At 31.3% G+C, this 18,082-nt stretch overlaps 1 protein-coding gene across 4 annotated transcripts in view; it reads left to right on the top strand.

Annotated features, from left to right (window-relative positions):
- LOC139488647 (uncharacterized) overlaps positions 1–18,082 on the top strand; it is a 90,049-nt gene that overhangs the window by 6,263 nt on the left and 65,704 nt on the right. For all 4 annotated transcript variants that reach the window (XM_071274440.1, XM_071274439.1, XM_071274437.1 and 1 more), the window contains exons 7-20: positions 304–421; positions 1,173–1,270; positions 2,150–2,230; positions 3,603–3,687; positions 4,120–4,221; positions 7,952–7,983; positions 9,524–9,617; positions 10,308–10,399; positions 12,271–12,351; positions 13,088–13,207; positions 14,373–14,552; positions 15,363–15,497; positions 17,097–17,186; positions 17,858–17,972. In XM_071274440.1, coding sequence (XP_071130541.1) covers positions 304–421; positions 1,173–1,270; positions 2,150–2,230; positions 3,603–3,687; positions 4,120–4,221; positions 7,952–7,983; positions 9,524–9,617; positions 10,308–10,399; positions 12,271–12,351; positions 13,088–13,207; positions 14,373–14,552; positions 15,363–15,497; positions 17,097–17,186; positions 17,858–17,972 — 1,423 coding nt within the window. The remainder of the gene's footprint in view (positions 1–303; positions 422–1,172; positions 1,271–2,149; positions 2,231–3,602; positions 3,688–4,119; positions 4,222–7,951; positions 7,984–9,523; positions 9,618–10,307; positions 10,400–12,270; positions 12,352–13,087; positions 13,208–14,372; positions 14,553–15,362; positions 15,498–17,096; positions 17,187–17,857; positions 17,973–18,082) is intronic.

Consider the following 18,082-nt stretch of genomic DNA (forward strand, 5'->3'; position numbering starts at 1 on the left):
CTCAGATATATTCAATTTACAAAATGATGTGTGCATGAATGTGCATTTCCAAACTGTTGTCAAGAAACCCATTTCATAAAAAATTTTTAAAAAAATTGGATGATAATTCTTTAACATTGCAAATAAAAGCATCTGCACTTTTTCTGTTTTTCTATTAAGTTTCTTGTTCCGAACACTTAAAATCATTCATTAGAATAAAATATGTAAAACAAAATTACTTGCATATTTTTTTTCAGTTTTTTAGTTAAGGCCAATAATTGATGAAACAGTTTCATTATTATATAATTTTCGCTTGTCTTTCAGGATTTAGCTTTGTCATTAAGAATATTAATCATCACAGCTAGAAACAGATTTGCATCAGATTTCTTCAGCGTGTCAGAATCTATAAAAAGCATTGGAAAAGGCCTGGTCAAACTTTTAGGTAAGTCTCTAACTGGTATCATATCTATTTGACATTTATTAAAAGTAAGATAGGAGATACCAAAGGGATATATTAAAGCTCATAAGTTGACTATAAACTGACAATGTCATGGCAACACACTAAAAGACCGCCAAAAGACAAACAATAGACAACAAAGCACAACAAATTGTTTATTGCGACCTTTCATGACGTTAATTTCATGTCAATTTCATTAGCAACACCACATGCCTCCTAAGTTTCTAGCAATAATTTTCCATCTCAAGCGAGTAGCATGATATGAAAAATTATCACAAAAAAAAGATCAAAGGAAAAATGCACAAAATAGCGATAATTATAAATTTTTCATATCATGCTACTCGCTTGAGATGGAAAACTATCGCTAGAAACTAAGAAGGCAGGTGGAGTTGCTAACGAAATTGACATGAAATTGACATCGTCGTCATAGGTAAAATATTGATTAATAGATTATCATTGGTCATCTCAACTCGATTGCATTTCTCGCTTTCGCCGTCCCGGCTCAAGCAAATATTTGTATTGCTGATTATTACTAGTGGACACAATCATCAGATATAATAATTGATATTCTGGTTTCATTGTAGTAAAACTAATTTGGTAGTCCAAGCAAATAAGAAATAGTTATTTGAAGACCTATCGGTGAACTTCTGCTGGTGTCTGTTGACTCTGTTCTATGGTCGAGTTGTTGTCTCTTTGACACATTCCCCATTTCCATTCTCAACTTTATTTATTGTAGATATTCTGATAGGTATGCCATCAACATGTTTAGAAAGCATTGAACAGAAGATTTTAGATGAACATATGAAATACTTGGTGGCAGAACTAACAATTAAGGTAAACCCCTTTATTGTGTCCCTCATAATCATGATATTAAAGGGCAATAGCCACAAAAATCAATGCAGGGCAAAAAGCCACAGAAATCAAAGCAGAGCAAAAGGCCACAGAAATCAAAGCAGGGCAAAAGGCCACAGAAATAATAGCAGGGCAAAAAGCCATCAAAATCAGAGCAGGGCAAAAGGCCACAAAAATCAGAGCAGGGCAAAAAGCCACAGAAATCAAAGCAGAGCAAAAAGCCACAGAAATCAAAACAGGGCAAAAAGCCACAGAAATCATAGCAGGGCAAAAAGCCACCAAAATCAGAGCAGGGCAAAAGGCCACAGAAATCATAGCAGGACAAAAAGCCACCAAAATCAGAGCAGGCAAAAGGCCACAGAAATCAGAGCAGGACAAAAAGCCACTGAAATCAAAGCAGGGAAAAAAGCCATCGAAATCAAAGCAGAGCAAAACATGAGTTAATATAGATTTATAATTGAATGATTTATCAACTTGTCCCTCACTCCTAAATAAAGTCTTGAAACATATGGTTGGATAACTTTTTATTCCCATTTTAGTTGTATTATCATAGGGAAAGCTTACAGTTGTGTTTGTGATAGAATGATTAACTTTTGTTTGTCCATATTAATAGTTAACAACAATAGCAAGCAAGCATCTCCTGTTAGCGCCATGTGTCGCTTAGGCGTGAATGGAAGCCTTCCATCTGACAACAATTTTTTTAAGTTTCATAGTTATTTTTTCCTCAGTTATATATTTACATGTACATGTAATAGAAAAGATATGATGGAACGAATAATTATAGAAGTATTAAAGGTCTGATTTTTTTCCAACACATTTGATTTATCTTTTTTAACCAACGACAAAATATTTACTTTGCAGCAAAATTCTATGAAAGACTTTGAAGCTTTTTGCAGCTATGTAAAACAAAAGTGTGAAGAGTTACAGTCAGAGAAAACTCAGGTAAGATTTTGTTGTGAAAATTTTCTCTATTTTAGTAGTAAGTACTATTAATTTTATATTTTTCATGGAGTACTAATTATATGGTTTTTGTTGTTAGAGGTTCAACATGAATTTAAATGTTCCAAGCAAACTACAAACCTTGTCTGCTACATTTTGTCAAAAAAACACAAATATCTACAAAACATGCAGATTTCCTCCATCCTCAAATATATTTGCAAAAAAAAAGTATTGAGGTTTTTTTATGCCCCACCTACGATAGTAGAGGGGCATTATGTTTTCTGGTCTGTGCGTCCGTCCGTCCGTCCATCCGTCCGTTCGTTCGTTCGTCCGTCCTTCTGTCCCGCTTCAGGTTAAAGTTTTTGGTCAAGGTAGTTTTTGATGAAGTTTAAGTCCAATCGACTTCAAACTTAGTACACATGTCCCCTATGATATGATCTTTCTAATTTTAATGCCAAATTAGAGTTTTTACCCCAATTTCACGGTCCACTGAACATGGAAAATGATAGTGCGAGTGGGGCATTCGTGTACTGAGGACACATTCTTGTTAGATTTGTATTTGTAGATATTTTAAAAATAAGTGTGCGATATCACCTTATATCTTCCATTTTCAGTTTTCCTGTGAAAATACATTTGAACATGTAACCCTACTTGTCAGAATTAAATAAGTTGAAATATGAAAAATAATACTATTTCATAATTATTCAGTATATTTGGTTATTTGCATCTTTTTTGTCTCACCTGGGATAATAGGTGTCGTGCAGGACTTAGGCGAGCTGTGTCTGGTGTTATCATCAAATAATTTAATTTTGATTTAACACGTCTTCTGATTGACTGACGTCGTTTTGTTTATCAGCTCATAGACATAAGTCATCAACTTTTTTTTTCATGATTTACTCCGGTTTTAAACGGAATTTAGAATTGAATTATAACAAATTTAGATATATCTCACATTGTAATCGATCACAAACTTTAATAATTAAGGAATGACTGATATATTTTTTCTGTCTATTTGAAATAACATAAAAAAATGTTAAAATTACCTGCTATGCACGTTATTCAGTGTGCACCACATTTTTTTTAATGTTATTTCACCATAGACAGAAAAAATATTACAGTCATTCCTTAATTATTAAAGTTTGTGATAGATTACAAAGGCAAGATAATTCTAAAGTTGTTCACACTTTGACCCCCTATCAAAATTATATGTGTAAACCAAAATGTTGATAAAAAGGGCTGAGATTTTAATAAAAAAACCCACATAGATTGGTTCATATCTGTACAGTATTGTTGGAAGGCATTTCAGTTGAATTTGAATTATATATCTTTTATAAGTTGTATAATTAAATCTTTTCATAACTTGTTTACATTTCAGACTACAGCTTTAAGACCTCCTCCAATACCATACTCTTACCAAACACCAAATAAACTAGATATAGATCTGAGATTATTTAACAAAGGTTTGTAAGAATTCTGTACATAGTGTTACCATGGTTTTATTATGTCATGAAATTCTGAAATGAAGCAGATGTCTGACCCTTGTTTGTCCCCAATGTGTTGGAGGACCTTAAACAAAGGGAAAAACCCATACCGTAAAAAAGTTAGTGAAATGAATATTGTGAATCATTTCAAGTGACAAAATTTAAGGCCCAATTTAAAACAAAACAAATAAACAACACTTATATTGTATAACACAGATAAGTTCTATTTATGTCACTATGACCTACTTTATTTTGGCAACCTATTTTTGATCCCTAACTTGCAAATTGGTACATGTATTTTCATGAAATTTAATTACCAAATCTGTATTATTGTTTTAAATTTAAAATGTTAGTATCTTAGAGTCATATTTTTAAAGTTTTGTAATGTAACAATTAATTTTCTATTTTCAGATCTGATAAACAATTGTTTACCAATATTGAGCAGTATCTTAGACAGAGGGTCTCGAGGATGGTATGTCCAGTACAGACTAAAAATGATGCAAGATTTACAAGGTATCGAAAATAGTATTTACTATTCTAATATGTTATTATTTTGTCTAGTGTCATTTTTGTTGTTTAAAAGAAAGATGATAAACAATGAAAATGTTTAGAGTTTTGTATTGTAAGATTTCAATTTTTTACTGGTAAGTAACATATGATAAGAAAGTGATTAGTTTTAGAAAAAAATGCATAAGTCTTAATCTACCTAAAATAAAGTATGGATGAGTATTAAAACATGAAAAGTTTCTTTTTCTTTTTTTCTTTATAAGTTTGATAATACAGCTTTTCTTTGAGCATAAATTTTTAAACAATTCTGCCATATAAAAATGCTGATGTGGTATTATTTCCAATGATACAACTTTCCACAAGAGACCAAAATTGTAAATGACACAGAAATTAACATCTATAGGTCACTGTTCGGCCTTCAACTATGAGCAAAGCCCATATCGCATAGTCAGCGATGAACGGCCCCTAAATGACAATGTAAAACAATTCAAACATTAAAACTAACATCCTAATTTATGTACAAAAAATGAAAAAAAAAACCAAATATGTATCAAATAAACAAACGGCAACCACTGAATTACAGGCTCCTGACTTGGGACAGGCACAAACATACAGAATTCTATTTGAAAATTGAGAAAGAAAAAATTAGCAAGCGATTTATCAGCTTTCAATTCTCTGCTATGGCTCTACAGACAATTGAACCCTGTTGAAAATACTTAGTTATTTACTCTCAATGATTTTCAGTGTATGAAACTGGAAATATATTGATTTAAAAGTATTTAATGTAAACTAGTCGCCTAAAGAAAAGATCCTTTGAATATGATAAGTTGATTTTTGATTTTTATTTTACAGTGTCATTTTCAGGTATTGTAGCATGCTTACCTTAAAAATGTGCATGAGTTCTTTTTCTCTATGTTTGATATTAAATTATTACAAGAAGTGATTTAGGCCAGGGTTTTTTAATTTGTTTGTTTACGGATTTTACCAATGAAAAAGTTGGGTTGGTCGGTCGGCAAAAAAAAGAAAAAAAATATGCTATTTTGAAATCATTTCTTAGATTTTAGTTCGATGAAATCAGCTGTCATAAACATCGCATGACATTCTAATAATTTCCCGTAAACAAAAAGTGGACGGGGACTGCACGGATATCGTCATTTCACAAACATGAAAAACAGATTCGCGTAGCTCTTAATCAATTCCCGATAACTTGGTGGGCTTGGTGAATTACGATCTTCAAGCACGAAAACTGACAAAGAAGAAAAAATGTAAAAACGTCGTACAAAATAAGTTTCAACACACTTGTCAACAAACGTAATGGACTCGTCCACTGGAAAAACGAGAATATCGGATTAATCTGTTGTCATGCATTCCCATTTTTTTGGCCAAATGGACGATATTTTTTTATGATCTATGAAGCATGAAAATTTCAAATGAATTTTTTAATATTTAGTACTTTAACTTGACGTCTTCTACCTGTCCACATTTGGACAAGTCTATTTCTATCAGATGATGCATCTTACGGACTGATGACAAATACGGTAAACGAATTGATTTTGTAATTGGTTTTAAACACAGGTTTCGTTTCGCAAAATTATTTGCGCAAACCACATTTCAAGGTAAGTTATAATTGATTTGTCTATTTTTAGAAGCGTAAACTGGAAGTTTTATTTTTTTCACTACAAAAAGTGTTATCAATTTTGATAGTGTTTCATGCATTTCATTTCATAAAAAAACGAGTATTTTAATTATTTTTTAGGGATAATGCATTTGTTACGGTCGGCGGGAATAAAAAAGCATGAAAAGTGAATTTTATTTTTATTCTGGAAATCGGCAAAATGGGATTGGCGGATCCGTAAACTAACAAATTAAAAAATTTCTGGCCTTAGGCTTTTACTGTTTTTCCATTTGAACTTTTTTGAATGAAATAGTTTTGAATTATATGATAGTTCTAGTTTTAAGTACAACATAGTTACCCAATAGATATTGGTAATAATTTGTGTGCAGGATTACTTCCCTTGAGTTATAGATACCCTCTGTGTTATCTAGAAGAGGTAGACTATATATTTTTTGTAGCATTCATGTATTCTACTAAATGATTAGCATAAGATAATAATGTATTCTTGAAATTTTTCTCCTTGATTTTAAAGATTTTCCCATTTATGAATTATTGAGTTTAAGAAAAGTCTTATTTCTCAAGATGTACACAGAATTTTAATAAATTCTTTTAAAAAATGTGTTATTTAGTATGTACTAGGAAGCTTTTTTTCTGTATACTGCTTTAAAACTTTTACAGACAAAATCATATTAAGTTTAATAAATTTTCTATTTATCAATTCTGTTCATGTTAAAAGAAATGTTTTGTAAAACATATATGATGTTCAAACCAAAATTTAGATTTAAATCTGATATACCTCCAATCAGATTTAAGGCAAAGTCATCTGCAGTAATTTGTTTCCCCAAAACAATAGATATTTAAATTCCTAACAAATGTTAAGATAGATGTTGGTAATATCAAATCAATTTCACAAGTTAAAAGATTTTTTTTTAATACTTGTATGAATTTCTGAGGAATAATAAAAAAAAATCATTTGAAAATGTGAACACTATCAGATGCAGCATATTTGATTTATAATTAAGAAACCTTTATAGTATAACTAGAGAAGCTATTGTATGTGGACTATATAAAGCTTAATATATATTCAGAGAAAGATAACAGGGACATTTCTTATATTATATTAACTAAAATTTTCAGAACACACAATTTGGGTATATTTTTGTCTTGTCTGTGACCAAAGTTACAGTATGCATTGCAGACACTGAGATGCTAATCTGGTGAAGGTGTCATCGTGAAATTTTTGTTTCTAGATTTTTTTGTTAAAGTTAAAAGATAAATACTTCATACCTTATAAACATATGTCTTAGGTTCCAAAAATTGTTTGATTTCAGATTAAAAAAACAAATGCATACATGACCTCTATTCCAAATTTGACTTGTCCTAAAATTTGTTTAAACCTAGATTTAAAAAATGCATATTGTACGTTTATTCATATTTTGACCTTACCAGTCCATGTTTTTTTCTATTTTTGCAATTAAACTTGTCCAATCTGAAATATCTTACACTTTGCCTCGTTGTATGAATATTGTATTTTGAGCATGAATTTAAAACAAAAGCCAAAAAAACCCATCTTAGTCGATATATGTTGCAGTTTGACTGTATTAAATATTTTTTGCTCTCAATTATTGTATTTTTCTACAAATAAAATGTTATAAATTTTTAATTGTGTTGAAAATACCAAATTAATCTGTTTTGGGTTCTAACTTTATATTTTTTCAAGAGAATTCATGTAAGTTGGAGTGCAAGTTCAGAATATCAACATTAAGGTGGTACCCAACACTTTCACTAAAATTAATTTGGCTCGTTTAATTTTCATAAAATTTTGACACAGTATTTACTTTGACCCTTTAACAAAAAAATGAACAAAATAAAAAATTTGAACCAACCGTTTAATCAGAAAAATTTGACTGGTTATATAGCAGTTTGACAAACACTTATTTTGATCATTGAGATGCTTAATATTCCGTTAACAACACAACGTCATTAAAACATTCTGCTGATTTTACAGATTTATCTCCCTGTAGTGTTAGGTACCACCTTAACATAGTAGAACATAAAACTAGAAAATGAATGCCACCAATGATATTGTCCTTGATTATTACTCTGTTTTTTCTTTTTCAGGGCAAGGTCTTTCAAATAAAGAGATGTCAAAGGTTTGTTCTTACTTCACACTTAAAACAAGGGGAGGAGGTGAGCGAAGGAACCTTTTTGCCTTAGAATTGAAGTTTCTGAAAATGATGTAGAAAGATGTGGTATGAGTGCCAATGAGACAATATAAAAAAGAAGATGTGGTATTATTGCCAATGAGACAACTATCCACAAAAGACCAAAATGACACAGACATTAACAACTATAGGTCACCGTACGGCCTTCAACAATGAGCAAAGCCCATACCGCATAGCCAGCTATAAAAGCTTCCATGTAACAATTTATAAAGTAAACCATTATAGGTCAAGGTACAGCCTTCAACACAGAGGCTATAAAGGCCCCAAAAATTACTAGTGTAAAACCACTCAAACAGGAAAACCAACAGTCTAATCTATATAAATAAGAAACGAGAAACTCTTATGAACCACATAAACAGACAACAACCACTGAACATCAGATTCCTGAGACTACTTTTTTGAAATAAATATAATATGTTTCTGGAAATCTCAAGTTAATATTAGCCAAGATTTTACAGTTGAAAAGGTAGTGCATATAATACATAACTGCATACTATACATGCCTAAATTCGGTAAATATTTCAAAGTGGAAGAATGATTTAAGTCAGATTAACTGTGGTCTAATCCTTTTGAGAATATGCAATAAATAGAATAACAAAATTTTCAAAGATACCAGTTTAAAGCTGAAATATTATCTACTACCGGTAATATTGAGAGACTTTGGATTTTTATTTCCCATTTATGGGCATTATATTTTCTGGTCTGTGCGTCCGTCTGTCCCGCTTCAAGTTAAAGTTTTTGGTCGAGGTAGTTTTTGATGAACTTGAAGTCCAATCAACTTGAAACTTTGTAAACATGTTCCCTATGATATGATCTTCTAATTGTAATGCCGAATTAAAGATTTTACCCCATTTTCATGGTCCACTGAACGGATACTTGGGACACATTCTTGTTATATGTATATAATTCTTTGGATTCCAATCTTCATGGATTTCCTTTGTACAGGTGAACCACAAATTTTAATATTCAATCTAGTACAAATTTTCCTTAAACCACATAATAAGGTAAACATAAAGATACAATTTTAGTTTCCTGTGTATAATTCTGAGTTTAGTATGACATCCATTATCACTAAATATTTGTTAAGGGGCCAGCTGAAGGACGCCTACAGGTGCGGGAGTTTCTCGCTACATTGAAGACCCATTGGTGTCCTTTGGCTGTTGTCTACTCTATGGTGGGTTTGTTGTCGCTTTAACACATTCCCCATTTCCATTCTCAAGTTAAACTTTTCTTTAATCCATGAAATAGATCAATTCAGAGAATGTTGTCTTCAACTTTAAATAGCCCTCGACTTATGTTAAAAATTACAAATGTACTTGTATCCTTTAATAATAAACACAAAGTCATTACAGTACAGATCTTTAAAAATACAGTGTACAAAATTTAGTTAGATTGCTGTAAATTTCTTTCTTTTTTTACTTATATTCTTTTGTTTATGTATAACAAGAATTGTATTTATTATTTACAGAAAATCAATGAGGCAATAACAGAGGAGTATTTAGACAGGGTGTTTGAAGCAATAAAAAGTAATACAGAGTTGGACAATCTACAAGAAGGAATAGGTATATATTTTTTTTGATACTGTAGAGAAAAGACATTTATTAAAGAAGAAAATACTGTAAGCTTTCTTGTTTTAAGGTGGTACCTAACACTACAGGGAGATAACTATGTAAAGTCAGCTAAACGTTTTAATTACGTTGTGTTGTAAAAGGAATATAAGCATCTCAATGATTGTCAAATTGCTATATAACCAGTGTAATTTTTCTGACAAAACGGTTGGTTCAAATTTTTTTATATTTTTATATTTTTGTTAAAGTGTCAAAGTAAATACTTTGACAAAATTTTATGAAAATTAAACGAGCCAAATTAATTTTAGTGAAAGTGTTGGGTACCACCTTAAACATGCATTTTAAACCTAAAACTTAACCAAAGCCTTGTGTAAAATTGAGGTCAAGGTCATCTAAATTCAGAGTGAATCTGACAAAGAATATTTTCCCTGTGATTTGTTATTGCTCAGTTTTTGATTTTTAAATATCATGGTCACCATTTTACATGATGTCACAGTAGGAAATTCAAAGAAGAATGATTTTTCTCACACTGCTTAAGAAATGTGAAAATAGCCCAAAATTAGAAAAAAAAATGAAAATAACATTTTCCATGTTTCTATTGAACAGAGGTTGCGCTCTATATTATTTCATCGTAAAATGACAAATATTCAACTTAATTCTAAAAATAGAATTAAAATATTACAGGTACACTGCTGGTAGATCAAGCTAAGACAGTTCTGACCATGAAGAAAGCTGTGAAGAATGTACAAGATAAAATGACCAAACATAAAACAGAGGTTAGACCCATAATGCATTATTCTATCACATGACCAATCATATGTGTAAACCATTACAGAGGAGGGGTCCTGATCCCAAAATCCCGGGCTTAAAAACTTGAAATACTGAGTTCCGGAATTCAAATAAATTAAATCCTGACAACCTGAAAAAAAATTAAAAAAAATCCCAGATACGGAAAGGGTCAATTCCAAAATCCTGAGCTTAAAAACACTTGATCCTGACGTCCCGAAAAAGGTCCTGCCCCCCTCATTACAAGTTGTTAATATAAAAAAAAAGATATGGTATTATCTCCAATGAGTCACCTCTCTAGCAGAGACGATACGAAGCAGAAGCTAACAATTATAGGTCACTGTATATGGATTTATGCAGTAATGAGCAGAACACATTAAACATACCAGATAGCATACTATATCAAGCCCTAACATGAAAAATAAAAAAAACCAATTCAAACCAGGAAAACTAACAAAAAAATTATGTACAAATCATGTTAGTTCTTTCTGACTTTATCGAGAGATATTTTAAAAGAATTAGTTCACAAATCCAAATTTTGATTAAATTCAACTCTGTAAATTTTATGTTGAATTGCCTCAGCTTCTTTGGCTTTGATTTAAATATTTTACAATTTCAATGATTAAAAAATTCCAATATCAAATTCAAGGGGTAAACTGATTGTTAATCGTGTTACATTAAAAAGCAGCATATAAGCACAATTCGGTATTCCCTACCACTTTTTTAAGCTCATGGTAAAAATCCCAATTAGGCCCAAACTAGTAGACCAATAAAAAGTATACCTTGGATTCTACATTGTCCCTATAAAGTGTTCTAACATGACGTCCTTCAAACGCTTTGAGTACACACCCGTGGTAAAATATGAATATATTGCCAGTGCTGTTCCGATTGTACTCCCACGTCATATGCTGTTTTATGAATGAGATACCCGACGTCATAGAACAATGACGTTAGAATGTAAGCATTTTACGGGAAAATACACGCTTGTGGATCCGAAAATCATCACAAGGAAACATACACAAATGATGCTAAAATGTGGCAAAAGCCCTTTATTGTACATCATATAAGACATATAAATAAATTATCATTCAAATTCATCCAAAACTGTCTAAATACATTATTTTAAATAGTTTAAGCATGTCACTAATGCAGTTTGCTCCGTTCTTTTACGCTAGTTTATTAGTGCGTTTATTTATGGGAACGGCAAATATTTGCCTACACCTAGAGCGCTTCGATCCAAAAGAATTGCCGTATGTGTCCTATCAGAATCGAAATAATTCATGGGGGCTTGAATATATCTAGATTTTACCACGGGTTGTCCCTTTATGCCGATATTTTACCCCTCGCTATCGCTCAGGGGTAAAATATTTGTCATAAAGGGCCAACCCGTGGTAAAATCACGATATATTCAAGCCCCCATGAATTATTTCTTAATTATAGTTAAAAGTTTATATATTAATTGAAAAAAGTTTATATAGAATTCGAATATTTTTTATGCCCCATTTATGGCCATTTATGTTGTCTTGTCTGTGCGTCTGTTTGATCATTCATCCATTCATTATCTGCTTGTATGTCTGGTCGTTCGTTCGTCCGTCTGTCTGTCCCACATCATGTTAAACTTTTTGATTAAGGTAGTTTTTGATGAAGTTGAAGTCCTTTCAACTTAAAGCTAAGTACACATATTACTTATGAAATCATCTTTCTAGTTTCAATACCAAATTATAGTTTGACCCAAATTTCACGGTCCACTAAACATAGAAAATGATAGTGCGATTGGGCCATCTGTGAACTATGGACACATTCTTGTTTTAAAATGTTTAAGGTTGGGATATTGTGTACAGACTTTTATTTTATCTTTCAGCTAAAGACACATTTGAAGACAAAGTATCCAATAAAATCAAGAATACAACCTTGGATCAATGAACAAATCAGAGCCTTTGAGGTAGTTAAAATTCTTATTCTGAAACTCAAACGAACGTAGTTTTTTATCAAATAATCACAAACTCTCACATGGGAGACACTGTTTCAAAACACATGCAAATATTTTATTATAAATATGAGTACAATAGTGTGGAAAGTTTGTATAAATACACCGATATTAAGCGGCTGGTACTGGTTTCATCATACTAGTGGTCTACAATTCGAAAATAAATAATATAATTAATAGTATTACATGTATTTACTTGGCAATATGCTACTGTACACCTTGACTGCAATTGCTCGAATGACTTTAAACCATCCGAGTTCACTCGTGCATGAACTCAATATCGTAATCGTACTGACCTTACTATAGATTTAACCATACACATGTCAACTATTCTCTAGCATTGAAGACCCATTGGTGGCCTTCAGCTGCTGTCTGCTCTATGGTTGGATTGTTGTCTCTTTGACACATTCCCCATTTCCATTCTCAATTTTATAAACAAAAAACATATTTACATGTTTGATTTTGTACAACTTTGATAAAACATAAAAAGTCAATAAGAAAATAAGATAAACGAAAAAGATAATTATTTAATCTGCTATTGTTTCTGCACATTAAGATGTTATTTATTTTGTTAAAAAAAACCCATGGCAGTGCCGCTTTAGGGAACAAGCACTTTTTCAAAATTCTGAATCATGTTATTTTGCAACATATTGATACACTTTGAACTGTTCTTATTTTAATATTTTTTCAGCAAGATTTTATCATGCAGAACTTATATTCAGCACATGAAGAAGCAATAAATATATGTGAAGAACAGGGATTAAAGCAAGCTGTCTACTTCCTAAAAAGGGATCTTACTTTCATCAAAGAGGTTAACATCTTTTAAAATACGTATCAATACTGTAAATTCAGAAATTATTGTGATATTTTTATTATTGCGAAAAATGTGACTGGATTATAATTGCAATAATTTAAACTCACATTTTAGTCTAATATGATATAATTGCAATAATAAATGCTTGCAATAATTTCTGAACTTACAGTATTTGTATTTATTATATTATTTTAAAAGTGACATTAAATGCTTTTATCTGTCCATTGAAATATCTGTTCAAAATTGTAAATCAGTTTTGACCAATGTAAATGTTGAAAGAGACTACTGTGGATTCATTTATTTTCGTGGGTACCAATTTTCGTGGATTGAGTAAAGCTTGCACATTCGTGGATATTTAATTTCGTGGTTTTGACAAAGTCTGCTTACATTCTTTCAGAAAATTGGCAATTCGTTAGTATTTAAATTCGTGGTTCCCCTGTACCAACGAAATCCACGAAAATTGGTATCCAACGAATATTAATGATTCCACAGTATTTTAAAATGTGTTGAGGGTTCTTATTACATGTGCCCTGGACGTGCCGTGTGTACATGTGCCCTGGACATGCTGTATCAGGAACTGTTTACATTCATAGACTTGTCCTTGTTACATATGCTAAGTACTTTCATTATCAAGATGATCATATCCCTTTTAAAAAGTTTAAAAAAATTTGATTCTTGTAAATATTTTTACTGGAAATCGACTTCAGTTTTGATTAATTGCTTAAATTAATTGTAAAATTCTGAGAGAGAAAAGATAATGATTTGATTAATCACATAAAGCTTATGTGATAAGACATGACGAAATACACATAATTGCTATTTGGAAGTCCGTCCTGTTTGACCTGGAGAATCTGCACTGCTTGAAATATTGACGTCTTACAACAATCACTTTTCCATTGTGGCATCAAATATTTTGTATTATGACTTCGAAAAATTTATGGGAACCTTTATGATGTCCAGTAATGGCAGACAAATAGTGATAAGGTTATCTTATGAAAATACATAGTTACGGTACAGAATGAGTCACAACATATGTAATTTTAAAACCACTTTGAAAGAAATGTTCAGATCAACAAAACCATAAAAAGATGTTCAATAAATAAATAAATAAATAGATTAACATATAACTGATATGGATTTCAGTTTTAATTTATATTTTCAGAGAGAATCAATTTTAATCACAGAACTGAGCAGAGAAACTACACCCAATAAAGTGTTTACTTTCTTACCAAGAATATGGATGCCCTCAAACTACATTATCACCAAGACAACCAAAGGTCACTCAGAGGTGATACCAACTGTTGTTAAGAATCAACTGATGCCTGAAAATTGGAGGAGTCAGGTAATGTCATAAAGAATACTAGTTTGATAAGATTTTGTTTTTATGCCCCATTTATGGGCATTATGTTTTCTGGTCTGTTCGTCCGTCTGTTCGTCCGTCTGTCCCGTTTCAGGTTAAAGTTTTTGTTCAAGTTTTTGGTAGAGGTAGTTTTTGATGAAGTTGAAGTTCGATCAACTTGAAACTTTGTAAACATGTTTCCTTTGATATGATCTTTCTAGTTTTAATGCCAAATTAGAGATTTTATCCCATTTTCACGGTCCACTGAACATAGAAAATGTTAGTGCGGATGGAGCATCCATGTACTTGGGACACGTTCTTGTTGTTGATAATTTTGATGAAATTAACTAATTTGCAAGGTTATTTTTTCGTTGTGGAAAAAGACCTTAGATATTTTGAGCTTCTTATATTGGACATTAACATTGTAGCAGTGGATTTTAAAGGGAAAAGTCACCTCTGTAGTGAAACAAATCCAAAGTGTAATGAGTATAATAACATTGGTTGTTATAAAATTCCTATGGGAATTAAATACGGTAAATTCACTTCTCAGACGTACATGTTGAAAGTTTCCATATCAGTATTTGCCTTCATCCTGAATATGAAATATTTGTCACTGGACATTAAGCAAACACCAAACAATCAATGTTTTTTTTACCATTCTGCTCAATGTTTTTATCATTTTCATGTAGAATTTTGAAGTCGGTGTTTTCAAAATATTTTAATTTTCATTGCTTTTATACCCTTACTTTTATGCACGGGTGTAGTGAACTTATTATTAGTACCATTAAAACATTTTTGTTTCGATTGTTGCAGAAATCAGATGACATACATTATAGTGTAGAGAAGAATACACAAAAGTTGACAACAAGCCATTACCCCTTCTGGAGATGGTGGAACTTCCTCGTTAGAATTGTTACTTGGATGAAGAACTCTATATTCTTCTTTGGGGTAATGTCAAAGCATCAATTATTATTGTGGAATCATTGTTTTTTGTGTGATTTTTCGTTGATTTTGTGTGTAAAGAGGAACCACAAAAATTTTTAAAGAAATTACAAATTTTCTATAGTCTTGTAGGTTTCACTTTGTAAATACAGCTGTTTCTCAAACCACGCCTCTTTTGGGGAGATTTAGAATATTCATAGAAAATTAATTTTGTTTACATACTGGTTCCCAGTTATGATCTCTGTGTTCTATCTCATAGAGACATAACTTTGGAATGTTACTAGTAAATATACATGTGCATATTGTTTATATTGAAATCTGTGGTAACCTTTTATTCATGGTAGGGGTAGTTAAGAAAATTAGTGTTAGTTCAAACTGTGAGAAGTTCAGTGCATATAAACGTTGAAAATATGCTGCACAGCCCTATATTTTGACCTTTAAAAAATAGTAGTGCATATGAACTTTCAATTCTAGGATAAGATTTTATTCAAAACTTCATAGTAACAGTGGTACAGTTTTAGCCGTAAAGGGAGTTCCTATAGAAATTGCATTGTCAATATTTACAGAAAGGCAACCTGTATGCAGAATTTCCAATCTGTCAGACAGTTACTTCCTGATTACTTATAATTCATATTTTCTATATGTTGAATTATCTTTCTTATTTTCATCACACTTTTTTCATGATCAGGGACTTTTATATCTGCTTTGCAGTCATGATCTGACTTTCCTTATGCATATGCAGTGAACTCAGCGTGACCTTTCTAGGAAAAATCCAATGATCGCAAAACGCATGGATCTGTCATTGAAATAAACTACATGTATTATCTGATTGTACATATTAAACATGTGCTCAATATCCATGTCTCTTTGTTGATTGTTTACTATAAGGTTACAATTGTTAAACTATGGCTTCAAAACATGACAATTTTAAAATTAGCTGGCATACTTTCACATCATAACAGACAGAGAGAATTTTTTTTGACGATTATACGATAAGGATGCGTAAAAAAAACTCCAAATTATACACAAGCAACTAAAATTAAAAATCATACAAGACTTACATAGGCCAGAGGCTTCTGACTTGGGACAGGCTCAAAAGTGTTGCGGGGTTAAACATTTTTTTTGTGATCTCAACCCTCCCCATACCTCTAGCCAATGTAGATAAAACTAAGGCACAACAATACGCACAATAAAACTCAGTTTAATGATTTGAGCTTTGATGATGTTATGGCCAAACGTTTTCTTATAATTTAATTTTGGATGTAACACGTCTTCTGATTGGTCGACGTTATTTTGTTAGCAGCCCATAGACAAAATTTAGTCATGTGACCGTGACATCATCAACTTTTTTCATGGTTTTCTACGGTTTAAAATGGAATTTAGAATTAAATTATAAGAAATGACTGTAACATTTTTTCTGTCTATTCCAAATAACATAAAAAATATGGTGCACACTGTTGGATAACCCGCTACGTGCATTATTCAGTGTGCACCAAACTTTTTAAGTTATTTCTTCATAGACAGAAAAAATATTACAGTCATTCCTTAAATGCATTTGAAAGAAATAGCTACATTATAAGAAAATACCTGTATGATTATTTATAGATTGTGATTCCATTGTGCAGTTCTTTAAGCTGGAGAGCATTGTTTGGTATACAACAGTTTTATCCAGATACTCATCTTTGTCAAGCTGATGTAAGTTTTTGATTTTTTGTTGTGATTATATGTATTTACAATCATTATATACAATCATTATATACAATCATTATAAAAAAAATATCACCTTCTGTAGAAGTGAATATTTGGGAGGAAGAAACAAATCAGATCTACACTAAAACTATTGTGTTCTTTACATATGTGATTGAAACTATATTAAGGTAATTGACTTATCATTAATTGTACTTAATAATTTCATAAGGATACACATGATTCTTGTTGATGGATTACAAATTTACAATTATAAGGTGCTTTATACAAATTTACAATACACCTAATCGCTATTTATTCCATTCCAGATAAGTTCTAAAATTACACAACTTTTTATCCAGTTGAAGCTATCTGGGACCCTGTTTAAACAATGCAGCATGCATGATACTTTTTCATGAGACCTGTTTAAACTAACGTAAATACTTCAGACAAAATATTTTTTTACTTCAATTTTAATTTCAAAAAAGTGGATCATGCTCTATCTAAGTTTCTTAATGGTCGCTTTCTAAAGTTTTTTCACCCTCAGCTCACTACTGATGACCTCTATTTTTGGCGGCATGACCCAAACAGGAAGTTGTGTAAATGACTGTTTTTCCCGGATTGGACTTAATAGCGATAAGGTGTATTATAGGGTGCTGTATACAAATTTACAATTATAGGGTGCTTTATACAAAAGAGAGTCTTCCAAAACTCATACAATGGTTTCCAGGATAAGAGCTTTATGGGAACATGTTCGAATATCTAGAAAGAAGTTTGAAGAAACCCCTGATAGAGGTAGGCTATTATGATTAAGATCTCATTATGTAAATTTGAAAGTATTTTAGATATTTTCAAAGTTGCAAATGCTAGGCAGAATTAGATTCTTAATTTGAATAAAAACTATT

Source organism: Mytilus edulis, chromosome 9 (genome assembly GCF_963676685.1).
Source record: "Mytilus edulis chromosome 9, xbMytEdul2.2, whole genome shotgun sequence".
Classification (NCBI taxonomy): domain Eukaryota; kingdom Metazoa; phylum Mollusca; class Bivalvia; order Mytilida; family Mytilidae; genus Mytilus; species Mytilus edulis.